The following is a 19,069-nucleotide window of genomic DNA, read 5'->3' on the forward strand; positions in this document are numbered from 1 at the left end:
TAATTACAGCCCAGGTGCTTTTTAGGACGTTCAGAACTTACTTTCATGTGTTTTGGGGAAGCTCAATGTGCTGTATTGTCTTTAATAACAATAATAATAATAAAACACGAAGTACTAAGTCAGTGAGCGTTTTTAAGCAGACCAATAACATCCGCCATTCGGCCACTATTTGGACGGTGCAAACATGGTTCCGGCAAAGCTTCAAAGCAGAAAATTTAAGTCGACCTATTTTTAAATTCGACTTATCCGACTTTGTCTGCTGTTTTTTTCCCAGCTCTACAATACATTCTCAGGGTCTCACTTGTATGCAGCCTCGGAAGCCGTGCTGAATTTTCCCATCAGGCATTGCTAAACCTCCAACACTCACAGCCTTCAGCTTGGACTCCTGCAACTCCCCATCAACCTGCATACTGGCCTGAAACACACAGACACACATTCAGCCCGGCACTGCTAAACAACAAGATTTCCATGAATAAATATTGCCATGTTTTCCCACCAGGTAGAGTCCGTGATCGACTGATAAAACAGCTTTATGGTGGCCGGCCGGCCCGCCCAAACTGCTGATATCCAGCTGCAAATGATGCCAGTCGCCGTCGTTCACCAGCACCTCCTCCACGCGGGACAGCGTGGAGTCCTCCCCCCTGTGCAGACCCATCAGCACACTCCCACCACGCAGCTGCAAAAGGGAGAAAGGTGAAGAAAAGGACACAGGCAGCAGGGAGGGAAGTGAATCAATAACAGAAAAGCACAGAGCAGCAGAATAGTAAGCAAAAGCACAAAAACATTCAGATTTGTAGAACAGAAAGACATGTTTGAAAAGTGTGCGTGTTACTGTTTATTTCCCTCCTAATTAAAATATCCAAATTAAATGTTAGTACCCTAAGGATTAAACTTGACATGTCTGTGTATTACAACATGTGAGCAAAAAAAAACAGCATGTGATGCAACGAGTGGCAAAGAAGAACGTTTTAGTGCATGTTTTAAGTCTCTGCGTTTAAAAGCCAACAGTGATCTCACCTGCAGGGTGAGGTTGTGTCGCATGCCGGAGGAGATGTGCAGCAGGATGGCGCCCGGCTGACGAGTGCGCAGCATCAGCTCCACATGCCAGGGGACGGAGGTCGCCGTCGCCAGGTTGTTCCACTGCAACAGGCTGTTGCCCAGGAAACGCTGCGGGTTGGCCATTACTGTGGAGAACAAATTTGTTTGTCGATGTTTATTAAGTGAAATTGAAATTACCCAGATGGAACGTTGAGGTAACCTTCCCCCATCAGCACTTTTAATCATCTGCATCCTTACGAAGAGAAAAAACAACAAACTCAAAATTCAAATTATTGTTGGTAACGTGATGATTGTGACAATGCACCTCATCTTCCTGCTTGTTATGTCTGCTGCAGTGCACGGCAATTCCTCTCATCTGTTATCACAAACAATCATCTTTCCCCTTGTTTGAAACACAGAAAACACAATATGCGAGGTGTGCACTCACATGGTCTATTTTGAGTTTTTGTCTGGCTCCTCTCACATTGCTGTAAACCATAAATCAACATCCCAAAAAAAAAGAGGCTATGGTGTATCAGGTGAAACAAAACGGGACACTGGAGAACACGGGAACGGAAACAAGATAAATCATGCGTGTCTGCAGGACTCAAAGTGCAATTAGTCGCGGTTCAACTATATTTGAGCAGCCTGCTCGACACTCATAACTGATGTTGTGGGAAATTGGCCATACAACTGTTAAAATGTCAAAAACACAAATTAAGTTAATGTGATTTGTTCACAATGAGTTGCAGTGCACTGTTTTTGACTTTGAGTTGCATTTCTTTGCAAAAGTTATTATTTACCCTATAAAGCCTGAACAATGAAATATGAGAGAACATTCGGATTATTTGTAAATAGAGTATTTATGGATCATTTTGAACAAAAAAAATGTTTTTGAAAATTAACTTCCACAAATGACTTTTGATTTGTGTCATATTTGATACATCCGGTCACAATGCTTAAAACTATCAAACATATAAACATATTAGTATTTCCAAAAATCAGAAAGAACCTTTCCCACTATTAATAAGTTTAGGTGTCTCTACTTTCTCAATTGTAACGATCTTGCAAAGTCGCCGGAAAAGCCACCAGGCTGGGTGATACTAGCCTGGCAAGCCACACGAACAGGTGGCCATAGACAGCGATTTGGCTCTGTTTATGAATGTCAGCAATCGTAACTGTCAGAACAATTACATGCTCTTCAACTCGATGGCAGAATGTACAAATATCCATCCATCCAAGGTCATAAGAGGTCACGGCTAAATAAGACCTCCTCTCAGGTGTGAACATTCAAAGTGATACAGATACTTCCACTCTCTGCCTCACCTCTTTCACAGTTTCTTCCCCCGAATCCGAGCGGGCAGTCGCAGCTGAAGGAGCCCCACAGGTTGACACAGGTCCCTCCATTCAGACACGGGTTGTTGTTGCAGAAGTGTCTTTTGGCGGAACATCCTGAGTGAGAAAAAAAGATTCATCTTCATGCTTGATGCGTTCCTACCTCATTATATCATCACAGCAGCAAAGAGAGGAAGGTAGTAAACTATTCCAGTCATTTCCTCCTGTTTCGTCTTCCCTGCTGTGCACATTATAATCAATGTTTGCTCTCTCCCACTTGGCAGCTCTCGCGCACACGCTGACTACAAAACAGAACCAAAGGCATTTGAGCTTTTGAGTGTCGGACGGCGTCGCCGAGTACCGGGCAGCGTGCCGTTGTTAGCGATGAAGCCGGCCATGTCGACGCGCTGGTTGTCCACACGCAGGTTCTTCATGCAGCCCACAAATTGGTGGTTGCGGACAGGAAAGTCTTCTGGGAGTTTGGGGATGCCTCCGAGGAGCAGTGGGCCGGTCAGGTCCAGCGATCTGATGGCACAGAATATTAACATTTAATATATTGCAGGGTTTTGCGTCGCTTTTTGCTGCTTAAAATACATCATTAAGGGAGAAACATAAAAAATTCATAACAGAAATAGTGTGCAGTGTTACTATGTTATTAGTGCCTGCAGATAAAACCAGAAAAATAGTAAACATCCTGGAAAAAAGTAACACCCCGGAGATGTGGAACTTCATTCCATGTGTTTATTCTTAATGAGCCCGCAAACAAAGTCATGTACCAAAATATCAACAAAGTCAACAAAGTCATGAGAGGATGAGATTTCATTTATAAGATTGCTGGAGAAGAATTGACTAAAATATTCTTACTTTTTGCTCCCTGATTGGCTTCCCTGCGCGGAGCAGGTGTAGTTTCCAATCACATGGCCGAACCTCAGCGCCACAGGGTTGTCGCAGTTGTCCACGGTCACCACCACCACCTTCTGGTCGGACGGACCCTGCGGCAGGCCGGCCTGGTTTACAATGGGCTGTGGCAGGCACATACAAAAACGATCGCAAGATATTTTATGAGAAGATTTGATTGACGAGCCTCGTCACAAGGAAATTCCATCGCAAAAATATTAGGCACACGTCAACAATCTGATGACAACCCATAATGAAATATCTCTTTATAAAGATAATACACCAGTTTAATTGTTTACATTTTTTTCAATTATGTTATTACTAGTGGTGTCAGTCGAGTAACAATTTTAATCGTACGACTTCAATAGTTAACTCACAATCGCAAATTTTATATCTGTTCTAAATGTACAATAAAATATTTGTTTTCATACTCTTGTTAACATAAAATTGGAAAAAAAGTTAAACTAATAGAAATATGGCTGCATAGTTTAATCATTGCTACAGTAACTTCCTAATAATTCCTAAAATTGAGTAAAAAAAATAAATACATAAATAAAGAATAAAAAAAAGTACTGTACTGTAAAAAACGAGTATGATATTGATTTGCGTTGAGGTCATTTTTCTGCCACTAGATGGCATAATTACATTGATAAGACGTGACTGCGGAGTGCATTTTTCTTTTCATATTAAGAGCTATCTACTATGAAATAAATTCTGCACATTTTTAAAATTGTAAAATACAACTTGACCCCTAGTCTCCACAAATATATGCATTATTACATTTATTACTGCAAAATTTTGACGTGTCTGCTGAGTTGCAACTGGAATTCCCCGAGTGGTGTGAGGCTTTCCAATTAAGTCATTAATCACGTGTAAAAAAAAAATTGTGGCATTAAAGGAACTTTAAATTACTCAAAATTAACACACTAATTTTGACACCCCTAGTTACTATATGTTTTTATAAAGTCAATTATAGAGTGTTGAAAACACTCTTTTTTTAATTTTTTTTTAGGGAAGCTAGAATGGATTAAAGACATTTCTATTAATTTCAATGGGGAAAGATGATTTGAGATACAAAGCGTGGTCACGGAACAAATTCTACTCATACTGTATCTCGAGGCACCACTGTACTCTGAGATGTATTTCAAATATTTTGTTTACTTTTTCAGCTTCATGATAGTGCCAAATAATAGAAACAGTAATCAGCAGGACAAGTCAACCTAAAATAATAATCCGATTTTTAAATTCAGACAGACTTTACTTAATAGAGGCTTTTTCCACACTAACAATTGTGTACAGCATTTCACTTCAAGTACTTTATAATGTATGTGCTGATTTGTTCTTTGTTCATGCAAAATGTTTTGTCCGTTCAACCGAGTGGAAAATAGCTTGTTCAGATTGACAGATTAAAGTATCAGCGGAAGCTCAAGTCGAATCACACGGCTATTTTAAGGCAATATTTTGGGTTACGAAGCAATCATAAATAGCAGTGTTGTTAAGAAAATATTGTATTGTTCTGCCGCATTGAGGAAAGGATTATTGGGCAAATCGGCAGTGACCGCAGCCAGTGCAAAGCTGCACGCAGCTTTATGAGCCAGATTAAACGGTGCCGCTTTGAAACTGGGAAAGATCAGCCAAATGATCTTTTGCCTTGAGCCTGTTTCGGCCTCCCGTTCAGCGCCCCAAATCTGCTTATTACAAATTCTGTTGTGCATTTCGATAATTCACACAATGCAACAGCTAACGGCAGCGTATGGCGAGATAACGCACACGCGCGCAAATGGCCGCCTCTCGGCAGGACATCATCCCTGTCAACAAAGGCTCGTCTTCATTGTCTGAGGAGCCAATTGTGGGGAGGGGGGCTTTGTGGGCAACAAAAGCAGGAAGCGGGAGGGGGTGTGGTTCGCGGGGGCTGAGAATGATGATTCTATCAATAAAGGTCACAACCTCTTTTCAACGTGGCCAGTTTCTCTGAGGTCACGTCAAGCTCATATTAACCCTAAGCACAGGTTCAAGCTGCTGCTGCAAACCGAAGGCGAGGAAATGACCAAGCTCCCTTACGAACCTACAAGCCCCTCCCGGCCCCCCCGCCGCGCAGCTGACCGACCCTTCGGTCCGCAGGAGAGGACACGGCGCTGCGCTGTCAGCTGGTCAGACGGGATTTAGCAGGATTTAGCCCATCTCATATGTAGAGGTGAGACACGCAAACGCTTGGAAGTTGTTCGGTGCTGACAGCTTGTGAACGGACACAATTTGTCATGTTTTGATTGTCTTACTGGAACCAAAATAGATCAACTTTACATCACTCAACGGCTTTTCTAGGATGCCAGCTGTCATCTTCCAATTTGCTTGCATCTCATCTTTAGCCGAGTAATTTTGACAGCAAACTTCTTCTTTTTTTCCCCCTCTCTTTTTGTACAGTGGAACCTAAATTCCCGAACGACTACACATATCATTTGCCTAATAGCATAATTGTTATAATTTTTAAACATTTTCAAAAAAATAAAATACAACAAATAAGAACAGTTCAGTTGGTTCAATTCGACCATTGCAGATTAGCATGACCTGATGACTAAAAACATCTACGCAGGCATAGAGAAAAAAAAAACACATTGGAAGATTTATTTCAAAACAACCAAGGAAAATTATGCTAACAATAAAGACATATGGCTAATTAGTCAATTAGGTCAATTAGTGGAGCCCAGAGTTCAAAACAAACATGGTGAATCAGCTTTTAGCTGTTATGCTGCACACCATTAAACGAAGCTGCCAACAGAAGTGAAGTCAGCCGCAAGTGCAAATCGTTTTTAAATACAGATTAGAAACTATGCTTTATTGCTTGATTGTTTAATGAAGTCAACCTTGACTTCCCCTTTAAAATGTAAAATAATTCCCATGAGCTGGTTTAAGATTGCTATACCTTGTAATGGATGCCACTGGATTGTGCTAGTGGCTAGAGTGAGTGTTTCACTTCCAAAATGTCTTCATACATTTAGCCCTTTCAAGTCACATCCATTCATCCTGAGCTTGTTAAGTCAACTGGTTCTTTATTTTTCAGCAGCACAGGCCAGTGTGTTACAAATGTGTCGATGATGAAAAAGGCAAACACGTCGTTTGAATCGGCCAACGGTGAAATCATCCGACATGCTCTTTTTTTTCTCTACGGTGTTTCCCCCCACCACCTTCCCCTCTTGTGAAAGGTCCGGAACAGGCAGCGCTCCAGATTGGACGCTCCTTCGCTGACCTCTGCTGTCATCAGTCACGGCTGTTGACTCGCCAATAATGACTGACTGTCAGGATGACATTCGGCCACACAAAGGCCCGTCCTGTCAGCACTGATTGGAATGTACATATTTGCTCAAGTGCGACTCTGACCTGTCCATGACAGGAGGATTATGGGAATATGAGTTTCTTGCTACAAAAGGAGGACAGGAGGTGAGCACAAGGAGCATGAGAGAAGTCACACGCACATATGCGGATCTAAGATTGACTGGAAAAACCATAGCAACAAGCGAGTTGGGCCCTGAAGCGCGGCGTCGCCGTTCAAAGCCCGAGTCAATACTTCTCGCCGCTTTTCTTCCGCTGGTCTCCTGCAACACAGAGTGAGGAACCTTCCCCGGGGCCGCATCATTCACTGCCCGCGGTCCCAAAGGAAGCAGGGCCACGCACAAAGGCTGCGGTCATTGCCATTCTCCACAGCCCCCGCTAACCATGAAAGCCACATTTCAATCTCAAACGCACCCCTCCCCGCCTCACGGCCCCACCCCCTGCTGATAGGGATGGGTCAAAGAGGGCCACCGTGGGATACCTCCAGTGGGAGGAGCCACGTTTATACCTCGGACAGTCGCAAGGCGAGGGAGGCTCAGTCAGAGTTGAAGGTGTGCTAGTGGTGTCCAAAAGTCAAGGAATTCATCTTCATTTTTCTTCTTCATAAGAAATTTTGAGAATTTATTCCAACTTTGTAGGAACAGTTAAGAGAAGTGTGCTTTGCTACTTGAGTGTGTGTTGAGAGTTAAGCAGGCAAGACACAGCAAATACACAGCAAATATATATACAATATATAATTAATAATTATATAAATATAAAAAATATAAATATGAATAATAATAGATCATCCAAAAGGGAAAAATTATAGACGGGCTAACAAATAGCAAAGTGTCATAACCATAACGTTATATGAACACTATATATGCCAGCATGCTGTATCAGCCACGCCTACATGGCGGCCATGTTGGTAGGGGCGACTTTCCCATCAAAGCCAATGCATGGTTGTTAAAAATAAGTCATAACTTCCTCATTTCTCAACAGATTTTCTTAAGGATAATTTTGTGCCAATGCCAACATGTGTGCTATCAATATAGCACATTTATAGTTTTTTTCCCACAGTTTTTCCCCCCACTTCCCTGTAATTGTATGGCATTGTGTACAAACATATGAAGCACAAGGTGGCGGCAACCTTGTTCTTTTGTTTATTGTGACATTTTCATTTCATTAAAAAATTAGCTTTGGCTCAACAAAGGTTGGGAAATAGTATCAAGTAACACTGAGATTTGTGTGGAAGAAAACACTTTTGGAATAAACACACTCCAACACCTTGTAGAAAAGCTTCCAAGAAAAGTGGAAACTTTTACAGGTGTAAAATGGTGGACCGGCTCCATATATTGTAGTTAGTTAGCCTAATAACATAATTGCTTGTTTCAGTCATTTTTAACTTACTGTTATTAAATCAATAAAAAGAAACATACCAAAATGCTTGCTAAAAATGTTTTTTCCCCCTTGTTTTCAAAAATGACTTAGTCAACTACGTTAACTATGCTAACGATATTTTTCTTCAACAACTATGTTTAATGGTGGGATGTCAAAAAACTTTTGGCCATATAGCATCATAGACTCTTACCACAGATGGTTATATAAAGACATTGGAATGTTTTTATGGCGTAACAATTTTCAGCTTTTGTAACAAGTTGACTAAAGAGTCCATAATGGGTTGTTGGCCAAAGGACAAGTTTTCCCACCCCCTTCATCACACTTTTGTGGGCACAGCCATGCTATCATAGACATTGAATGGAAAATGTGAACTGCAGGGGTGTATGTGTGTCGCTGTGGTGGTGGGTGGGGGGCATCTTTATAATGCAAAGTGGCTTCCTCAATGGACAAAAATGTGACATTCCGTCTGGGAAAGCGCAGACAGACAACAGGTCCGCACATTCCTCACTGATTGAGATGTGGACTTGTTGGTATGGAGAAATGTGTTAGTCACAACATCTTCAATCCAATCTGTGCAGATCTGCAAAAATAATGTCAACCACCCCCACGAATAAACACTTCAACCCTTTGGCAGCTTTCCAGATGATCAGTTTGTCAGCAGCCATTGTTAAGTGACACTGATGAGACCGACCAACAAAGTCACTGTACTGTCTGCTTCTTCACTCCCTCTGCACTTGTTCCAGCATCTTATTTGCGAGGCACTTTTTGAAGCAAGCTTCAATAGAGCCCTCTGACGGACATTTTGTTGTGTCATAATTTAAAAAAAGGGAAGTGCACATGGGCTAAAATCTGCCAAATGAGACGATACCTTGTTGTAGTAGTGGACCTCCACCACATGCCACTGGCCGTCGCTCACACCGCCGACAATAAAAGGGGAAACGGTGGTCTTGGTTTCACCTGTGGAAACAGGATCAATAATGATGACGACGTATTTCATCATCCTTTTGGACGAAACGTAAAGCAGCAAAGTGAGGCGAGCGTAAACTTGCTGTCTGCCTTTTTTTTGGTAAATTTTACGATCTTAAACTGTCGGTCCAACTTCTATTTTTCACCATTAGGTTAAATTCTGATGAAAGTAAATGACATTTAGAAAATAATTACAAACTATTTTTGATGTCATTGTACTAAGTTAAGTGGTGTTGTGTGAAAAGATTGCGACCTAAAATTTGCTGAGTCAGAGCAGTGGCTAATTTGTATGTAGAAAAAGTCCACCCTGTTGTTGTTCAATTACCAGACACAAAATTCCTCTATGTTTTAACTTGGCCAATTAAGATGATTCTGATTCTGAAGTAGTTCTACTGTAATATTATTAACTAAAAGTTTCACATCTAATGGAGTTTAAGTTGACCTGTCAAGGTTCTAGTACTTTTTTTGTTTCTTCCTGAAATGTAACCTAAAAGTCGAAAATCTCCAACATTTTGCGAGTACCGCTAGTTTAAATGTTTTACAGGCCTCAAGAAGTCCTAAACAAAAAAGAGTGTTTGATACCTGCAGAGAAGGTGAGTTGTATCTGTTCATTGATGATTTCCATGGCAATGAAGTCGTGTTTCTCATTGAAGCGGCCGTTGTACAGCAGTAAACCGTTGGGCTCTTTAGTGGCAAATCTAGGACAAAAAAATTTGAATTGCTCGATTATCAGTATTTTGCAAATGCATCACAAATCCCGCTGTTGTTAAAGTGGAAGTCAATCTTAAACATTTCTTGACAATAATGTGTTATATGTGACCTCACTAGTTTAAACATGACATTCTGATTAATATTATATTTGTGGAATATGAGTTATGCAGCAAAATCCAGCCATTTTTATCCATCTCCATCTCTTGCTGTCGACTGAAGATGACATCACAGTTGCTCAGGGCCCAGGCAACGACCAATTACAGCCCAGCTGTTTTCTCAACTGAGCTGTGATTGGTTGTTACCTGAGACCTGAGCAACATTGATGTCATCTTCAGTCGACAGCAAGTAAAATGGCCGCCCCCTGAGATGGATAAAAACGGCTGGATTTTGCTGCTTAACTCATATTTCCCTAACGCAATATTAACCAGAATATTTATTTATTTAGACTAGTGTGGTTGCATAGAACATATTATTGTGAAATAAATGTTTATTCTGTATTGTAAAAAAAATTAAAAAAATACACACCAACAATGTAAGGTGAGCACAATTAAATGCAATCCAATGCACTTTATCAGAAATATTTTCTTTGTAAAAATAATGATGGTCTGTTTTAAGTGACATTACCAGAAATAAAAATACAAATTTGTCGTGCTGTAAAAAATAATGCACGTGACGATGATAAAGATTAGTGCTTGTATGGAGATGATAATATCCATTACAAATAACCAATAAGAAGACAAGATTAATGAAGAGCACAGTGTGAGCGGGAGAACTTTACAGCAGAGGTGGTCCAAGACACAGAGGAAGTGTGCCATGAATAACGATTGGCACATTAAACAACACAGAGATGAGAAAATCTAGGCCGACGTCAAAGTAGCAGAGTGGGTCGGATGTGACGGTGAGGGGGGAGGATAATGTGGGGGGATGCATTATTAGTGCGCGGGAGGGAGAAGCGGGAAGGAGGAAGTAGATCATTGAGCAGATGTTTGCATCTGGATCATTCGGACGGGGCATCTACAATTACGGTGTGAGGGGTAAACAAGCGTGCTAAAATCAAAATCAACAATTCAAGGCCAAATTCTATATGTGTAGTATATTAGAGCCCGATGGATGAATCAGACGATAATTGTCATAATCTTTTTTTTTTTGTTGATTTGGGTTTGATTAGATTTTGTTTCGTTTTTCATGTCTCTCTCGTTTTTGTGCGCACCTGTGCTTGTCAACCTGGTCCTTTGTGTTTACCAATCAGCTCCCACAGTCGCTCGCGTCTTGCCCAGGTGTCCCTCGATGTCTCGTCAGTCGCTTATAGTTAAGTTTCCTGGTTTCTTTCTGTCTTTGTCTTATTGTTAAGTCTAGTCATGTCTTTTTCCTAGTACTGTACTTGTTTTGGGAAACGTTTACCCTTTTTTTTTAAATGTGTTTCTGATCAATTTAAATATGTTGTTTGTTTTGTTCTTTTAGAAACTAACCACATTTTTGTTTAGTACAGAACATCCTGCTTCGCTGCAATTGGGTCGTCAACCCAACACTCCAAACCGTGACAGATATGAGCCATTTTTAAAGTGTCAAAAATCAACACTTTTTTAAAAAAAAAATGTAAATTATTAAAAAAATTTTTTACAGATTAACACAACATATACATAAGACAACGATAATGACTTTCAAACATCACAACCCCCCAAAAAACAAACTAACCGGCAATTTTTTTTTACATAACACATTACATTTAGCCCCCCCCCCCAAAAAAAACCTGGCAAAAAAATAAATAAATAAAATTAATCAGCCTATTTTCCCCTCTGTTGTAAAATTTAATATTTTCTTCCCCATGTCAAATCGTTATGTCAAAGTCAAATTACACACATTTTTTTGTGTTACAACGGGCACCTCAACAGTAGTTAGGAAACATCTTTCTGACAATTAGTTGACATTTTTTGTCTGCAGTCTAACTGTGAATTTCTGGTTGCAAAGCCCAAGTCCTTCCTGACGAACTAGAGATGCCCAATAGAGCTGAGTCGCGGGCATTATTATCTGTATCATGCAGATAATGTGATTTATTAGGTCAAATAAGACATTTGTCTTCTGATCCTGGAGATGTCATTCCCAACTCCCACTTTTAATGGATGCTCCCAGACAACATGAGCAGCTGCCTACCCCCTCTTATAACTGTCGTCCTACCCCCAATCTCAAACGTATGTGATGCTATTGCCGCAGTAAGTGGAGAAGAGCCATGGGCATGACTGCTTACACAGAAAAGCCAAATCGGCACCTTGTCGGAGAGAGGATGCCGATACAAACGACGGCGACAGAATTTAGAAAACGCCCTAATAAACTCACAGAACCAAAAGAATGATTCGGACTCTCTCACTCGGCAGCCCTTTGTCGTCTTTGACGTATCAATTTAAAAGGCTCCACTACCTTGACCCCCCCTCCAGGGCCTCGGGAACTATGAGAGTAATCAGCTGGAAGTAACCACGCACATCACTTTGTGTCGCATTAGGCACCCATCAGTAAAAAAAACAACCAGTCTGCCCTTATGTGGGGAAGCATGTCACGCGATGCCAACATGCTGCAAAGCATGAGACGTGTGCACTGAGGAGGAATAAAGTGGGGGACCTTAACTCATTGGGGCATCTATACTGTATGTAATACTAAATTGTACTGTATGCAACATACAGTACAATCACTAGATGGATTGTTAGAAAAAAACTGCAGATTTCTTAATATTGGTTTACCAATTGATTGATTGTTGACATTATTGTATTTATTATTCATCAATATGTACGCACAGTATTTTACACTAGCACATATGTCAAGATGAGCAAAATTAGGAGACAATTTGATTTGGTTCAACATTATGATCATCTTCAATCAGCGCTGATCAAATATTTATTATTTATTAAATCTCAGACTTAAACGTGATTGCATAAGCAAACCTGTGGCCCTACATAAACAATATTTGCATTCTAATCTGTCCATCATAACACAAGTTGTTCCTGGGCGAAACCCGATCGGCGTCGGTTCAAGTGTCACCGCTACTTGTTCTCCTTCATCTGCCTCGGGCTGGGAGTATCGGCACCTTTTACGTCGCTGCTTCTGTGACCTGCCACTGAAATGTAGAGTGCTTTTCAAACTGGTCGGGGCGGTTCGCCATCAAAAAAGACGGTCACTCGAGCCGGGCTTAAAGGAGGGCCGGGCCCAGAAGGATCACAAGGGGGATATTATTTTCACCTATAGACATTGTGAGGGTCAATTCCTGTCGGGCAGGTGTTAGCGGTGATGCAAGCGTGATAGCTGTCACATTCCCTCTGATGTCATCTGGAATACTTGGCGACATCGGTTGTGTTCGGATTTCAAAACAGCGTGCTTTTATTGCCTATTCCATTGTATGAAGGATGGATTTCTACTAATCAAATGGCAACTTTTCAGGCAAAAAAACCCCAAAGTTCAAAGGATAATGTATTAACATTCATTTCCACATTGACTGCAGGATCTCAACTCTACAAAAATACACTTTCCCTTCTTTCCACTAGCCATTAAAAAAATGCACAGATGTCATGTGCTCTATTGGTTAGCAGTGGTTCGGCATATTTTCATTTTTAGGTCAGGTGCTAGAATGTGACACTGCAATGGCTTGGCAGAAGAGGCCTGATGTTCAATGATATCCTGAGAGGTGTGTGGAGGTGGATGAGCACTGAGTCACACTGCACGAAGAGCAATGGAGGAGATACAGATAATATAAGTGATATAGAGTAGATGATACAGGTGATGCACAGCCAACACAGTTACCTTAAAAAAGTAACTTAGTTACTTTACTGATTATTTGCTTTAAAAGTAACAGTTACTTTACTGATTACGTGCTTTAAAAAGTAACTAAGTTAGCTTACAAGTTACTTTAATAGTTACATTTAGCATCCTGCTTAACATAAAAATGACACTGTTTTGCCACATAATTAGTAACTTCAGTTACTTTATTGATTACATGCTTTAAAAAGTTACTAAGTTAGCTTACAAGTTACTTAATTACATCTAGCATATACCCTGCTTAACATAAAAAATAAATGACACTCTGTTTTTCCACATAATTAGTGACTTTAGTTACTTTACTGATTATGTGCTTTAAACTTATTAGTTACTTTGATAATTACATTTAGCAGATACGGACTATCCTGCTTAACATAAAAATTACACAGTTTTGCCAAATAGTGGCTTTAGTTACTTTACTGATTACTTGCTTAGAAAGTAACTAAGTTAGCTTACAAGTTACTTTAATAGTTACATTTAGCAGATACAGACTACCCTGCTTAACATAAAAATGAGACTGTCTTGCCACATAATTAGTGACTTTAGTTACGTTACTGATTATGTGCTTTAAAGAGTAACTAGGTTAGCTTATAAGTTACTTTAATAGTTACATTTAGCAGATACGGACCACCCTGCTTAACTGATATATAATACATCATTTGTGACTTTAGTTACTTTACTGATTACTTGCTTTAAAAAGTAACTTTACTGAACATTTCTTCAGCAAGCCTCCTCCAAATGTGAGTCATGTGACTACTTGTGGCTACCGCTAATGCTAGTCTTTTATGCTGTCCATTTAAGCGAGTAAGCGAAGGAGACGAAGAAATATAGTTAATACAACAAAAATGCCTGAAATTACGGACCCTGCAAACTCATTTAAATTAGCAGTGTCTGCATTTCGGCTACACGGTTGAGAACACAAAACAAAGCCCAGACTATTTGCCGTAAACTTAAAAAATCTTTCCCTAGTCATGTTGAACATGTTAACACACCGGGTGATGTAAGTAATACAAATTATATATGCGATACAAAGTTCAATATATAATCCAGGTGATGTAAAGTATGCCATATTACTAGCACAAGTAACCTAGTAACAGGTGACATCTATGTGATGCGAGTATTGCAGCTTACGTGAGCGAGACGGTGAAGTGGAAGCGTTGGCGGAGACCCTTGAAGGTGAGGAAGGAATTTGGTGGGAAGTTGCGCGTGGTCATCTCACAGTAGGGCTTTTCGTAGCCGCCCGACGGACACTCGCACTTGAACCCGCCCACCAGGAGGTTCACGCACACGCCGGCGTTCTTGCAGACTCCCGCAGCACAGCGGCCGGAGCGCGACGACAGCTCACAGCGCTCTCCTAGGACATAGAGAACATTAAATAATAATACCAAAATAATATCCAAATTGTATCTCTCAAATAAAAGTCAAATGAGTGCTTGATTAATTTGAGATTCAAAAAAATGCTTTTTGTGGATTTTTTTTCCCTGCCTCGGGTAGTTGGTGTGCATGGTTGAGAAGGCAGTTAAGGTAGCTGTAGCAATGGTAACACACCGTTAACGTGGTCAAAAGACCAACTTAAAAAGAAAATCTTCCCAAATACAGTAATATATGCTAATATATGCTTTTATTTTGAAGTTGTTGGCAGCATGTGGTGGTATTAGGGCTGACTTGACTGCTCTCTTTCTGACTGGAAGTTGGCTAGTTTAAATTGCCATCACAAACTGTTGCCACCAATATCAAAACAAAATCATTTAGAAAGCATGTTCAATCTCTTTAAATTAAGGACACTAAAGAACAAAAAAAAATAAGACTGTAATTTATTACATTGATGTAAAATGTGGCGCCTGTTCCCAGCGTTAGCAGCAGGTAGTTGGCAGCTAACCGCTAAGCAAGTGCCCTAAATAGGCTAACAAGAGCTGTCTGACTTTTTTTTGAAGGCAGTTTAATTGCCGAAAATGACTTTACATACTTTAATGCTGACAGCGTGCCACAGTTGCAGCACCTTAGTCAAATGTGTCTTTTTAGCCGGAAAAATCGCTACTGTGCCTCTAATGTCACTTTGTCTCGTAGTCCAAAATCTCACTTACGAATGTTTCTAGAGAAGAAAATACATTTAAAGTTTAAATTTAGGGGGGGGGGGGGGTGTTGATCATGTAAAAATGAAAACCAATAGGTGTTCATTATTATTCATTATTATTAAGTGAAATGTGTTACTTTCTCTTGTGTAGTCATAATTGTTCTTTAACCAAGCAAAAATATACTGTATTTTTTATTTTATCCGAATATTCAATTATTCAATCCAATTGTCAGTAGTATATCCGAATACCAAAATATTTGATAGCTGCAGCCCTACTCTCAAATGTCTAAATGATATATTATTGATACAGTGCTCAATGAGTGTCTGCATTAGCCCTCAGCATGCCTTGAATAAACTTATTTTCAAACATTTTCCACTGAGCTCCCCATCCAGTGTCACAGCTCCCTTGCCTGCGCTGTAATGTGTGTCAAAGTCGGAGACTCGTGCTGCAAATGTAACAGTGGCGGCCCACATCTACAACATACACTAGCCTTTCATTTGGGATCATTAATCACAGTCCACTGAAAGTTTGCTTAAGAGCTGCTGGGGTGTGTGCGTTCAGTCAGTGGGGGTGAATCCACGATGCTGGAAGACACGGATCATCCGTTTCTATTTTCTAAACTGTTTGACCTCATTAGGGTCATGGGTGTGTTGGATGACATTGTCGATCACAGACTCCACATTTAGATACCGCGTCTCCCTCATACTGATGACCTTTCCAAGAAGAAGATGTCCCCCATGAGACGTCTCCACTCTTTCCAGCATCCGCTGTCGCACTAAGTTGCCAGGTGAGTGCGACAGCAGGGAGCAGAGCTCAGAGTGACAAATGCTCACCATATCCTGATTAATAATTCAAACAAGTCATAATAAGCAGCGACTACGTGTGAGCGCTTGCTGCCGGCATAAATCATTAAGGCGGCAAATTGCACAGACACCTCGGAGATGGGTGGAAGATGCGCCGCGGCCTTTAATGTTTACTTGATGCATGCATAAATGATCAATGCGATTGGAATATGAGCCAAAGTTAAATTATGTACTGTATTAAAAAATATATATATATATCTCATTCCTCAAAGCATCACAAACTGAGAATATTAAAGAGTACACTCATGAAACATTGACAAAGTCAATATGTTTGCATTATAAAGTCAATGGCAGCAAAAAATATTCTACTCTTCTATATGTTAGCGAGCAGAAAAAAACACAGCACTTGCTTGGTTAAAATTGATGAAATACTTGACTTGAACATGACTTGGTACTCGGGCTTTAAACAATTGGTGCAGTTGGGCAGGATCCTCGCATCTCACTACTTTTCTGAAGAAGAAAAAAAACTTTCCAATTTAATTACTTCACAAAAGGAAACAAGAGTGTTAAAAGTCAATATATTGATAAAAACATCCAGCCTTGAGGCGCCAAAATGTTGCACAGCTCCCGCAGAGTTTTATGGCATTACTCAGACAGTTCAAGTGTTCAACAGAGCTAATAGATTTGTTTCTAAGCTATTTCCAACACTTTAAATTTGTTAATAATGTGCAAAAATAACAGATGTCGTGGGCACAAACGAATAGCATGCACTCTAAAAACAGATTGGTCAAATCTACCAAAAAAAAGGTTAAATTAGACCAATCTAGCTGGTAGTTATGTGTCCGATAGATCCTTTGGTTAAAGCAACCACTCTAGAATGGTAGGTGTTTTCAACCAATATATATTGGTGATTGGGCCAACCGATACAAATTGGTCATTCTGACCTAGATGATGGTTAATTTGTGTTCGAGACTGACATTTTCGGGAATCCCGTGGCCACTGATTGTCACACCAACCTAAGTGGGGTGGAATTTGTTCTCCGCATTTGACCCATCCCCTGAGGGAGGGTGTGAGCAGCAGCGGGGGCCGTGCTCGGAAATCATTTGGTGAGAGTCAAGCAGGGAGGCAAATGGGTCCCATTTGTATAATCTTTGGCCAAGGATTGAACCCACAACCTCCCAGTCTAAAGGCAGACACTCTTATCTGTATCTAGACATACATTTCCATTTTTAAACACTATATATATATTTTTTAAATATATAATACATTGCAATCACTTATAATAATTAATAAATAGATTTAGAATCCAATAAATTGATGCAATAAATATATTTCCAAGTGATCTATCGAGACTTACATACAATTTCATTGGCTGTTTGGCTAACCAATAAAATTGGTATGCCCGTAACCACCTGGAATGAACAATGTCTGACAAATCTGCTGGTTAATCAAGCCAGTATAATCTTAACCTACCAGATTGGTATTTTTTTTAAACAATACATTTTTAGAGTGTGGATTTGCTAAAAAAATAATAAAAATGAAATTGCCCATATTTGGACATACGGCTTCTAAGGCATTAATATTGTGACTTGACTAAACTTGCTTGATTTTTGCCAGATTAACTTTGAATTTGCTTGAAAATTGAATGCTAAGACTTGAGACGTGCACATATGTGACTACCTCCCACTTCTGGTAAAACGTATGAGCCTTGGCTTAATAACATAAAGATGCAACAGAGGACATTTTCCCGAGAGACGTAAAAGCTAGTGGGGCGTTGTCAGGCTGCTAGGTAACAGGAGAGACCCACGTCCCTCTGGAAGAAGCACCGAGCTCAACTTTTAATTACACACTTGATAATAAGGCAATGAGGTCAGCGTGAGTATGTGCAGCTCCTGATTGAGACATAATCGCTACAAGGAACCTTTGGCCCTCCCCCTAACAAGCTATTATGTTTGTTTTTGTTGGAACCCCTAACGGCAATATGTTGAATTTAATATAATATTGAATTTAATCTCTTCTTATCCACAGTCATTCATCTCTCGAATTATCAGACAGGATTAGTCAATTTTTTTGTATTCTTCTCTCAGAGATACGTTGAAGTGGTCGTCATTCGTCGGCAGCAGTGTGAGGCGCTTTTGAAAAGAAGATTTGTTCCGAGCACATTCAAAGTCCATAAATGAATTTTGGATGAACGCAAGCAGCATGGCAAAAACAAGCGGGGTGCCAGCACACTGTGAAGAAAGTGGGGGTGTTCTCTCGCAACTCGACATGTTCTTGTTGGTTCACTCGCTTGCGTTGTGATTCAAACTAAGAGCCAACATTTTCACCATTGCAAATCCGCACTTTCATCTTTGCAAGCTTTTGAATGTTGTTGCTGCTCGTTCCAGTATGGAAGGGATTTTTAAAAATATATTTACACCAGGGGTGTCCAGACTTTTTCCTCCAAGGGCCCCATACAGAAAAATCGAAGGATGCAAGAGTCACTTTGATTTATTTGTTTATTTTTTACTTTAATTGATCAAGCACACCAAAATAATTTTTTTTAAACTGCTACCTGAACAGCTTTCTATAAGGCTAATAATTTAGGACTTTTTTTTTCTTTAAAAAAAAAAGATTTTTAAGTTAATTTGCGTATTTTTATATTCATAATAGCTCTATTACATATAAAACTAATTTCTTAGTAGCAGATTTTTTTTTTTTTTTTTTAGTAAAGGCATTTTTAGTATAAGATGCGGG

The 19,069-nt window shown here is 40.0% G+C and overlaps 1 protein-coding gene across 4 annotated transcripts in view; it reads right to left on the reverse strand.

Annotated features, from left to right (window-relative positions):
- celsr2 (cadherin, EGF LAG seven-pass G-type receptor 2) overlaps positions 1-19,069 on the reverse strand; it is a 63,004-nt gene that overhangs the window by 12,970 nt on the left and 30,965 nt on the right. For all 4 annotated transcript variants that reach the window (XR_015096307.1, XM_086087355.1, XM_086087354.1 and 1 more), the window contains exons 3-11: positions 14,587-14,809; positions 9,526-9,641; positions 8,846-8,934; positions 3,238-3,395; positions 2,735-2,898; positions 2,365-2,490; positions 1,018-1,184; positions 497-676; positions 302-415 (exon numbers count right to left, since the gene is read on the reverse strand). Coding sequence is in view for 3 of the 4 variants with exons in the window: in XM_086087355.1 (XP_085943481.1) it covers positions 302-415; positions 497-676; positions 1,018-1,184; positions 2,365-2,490; positions 2,735-2,898; positions 3,238-3,395; positions 8,846-8,934; positions 9,526-9,641; positions 14,587-14,809 (1,337 nt within the window). In the remaining variant the exon portion in view is untranslated. The remainder of the gene's footprint in view (positions 1-301; positions 416-496; positions 677-1,017; positions 1,185-2,364; positions 2,491-2,734; positions 2,899-3,237; positions 3,396-8,845; positions 8,935-9,525; positions 9,642-14,586; positions 14,810-19,069) is intronic.

The sequence above is a fragment of the Leptonotus elevatus genome, chromosome 10, assembly GCF_054856555.1.
Source record: "Leptonotus elevatus isolate MCC_2025b chromosome 10, RoL_Lele_1.0, whole genome shotgun sequence".
In the NCBI taxonomy this organism is placed as follows: Eukaryota; Metazoa; Chordata; class Actinopteri; order Syngnathiformes; family Syngnathidae; genus Leptonotus; species Leptonotus elevatus.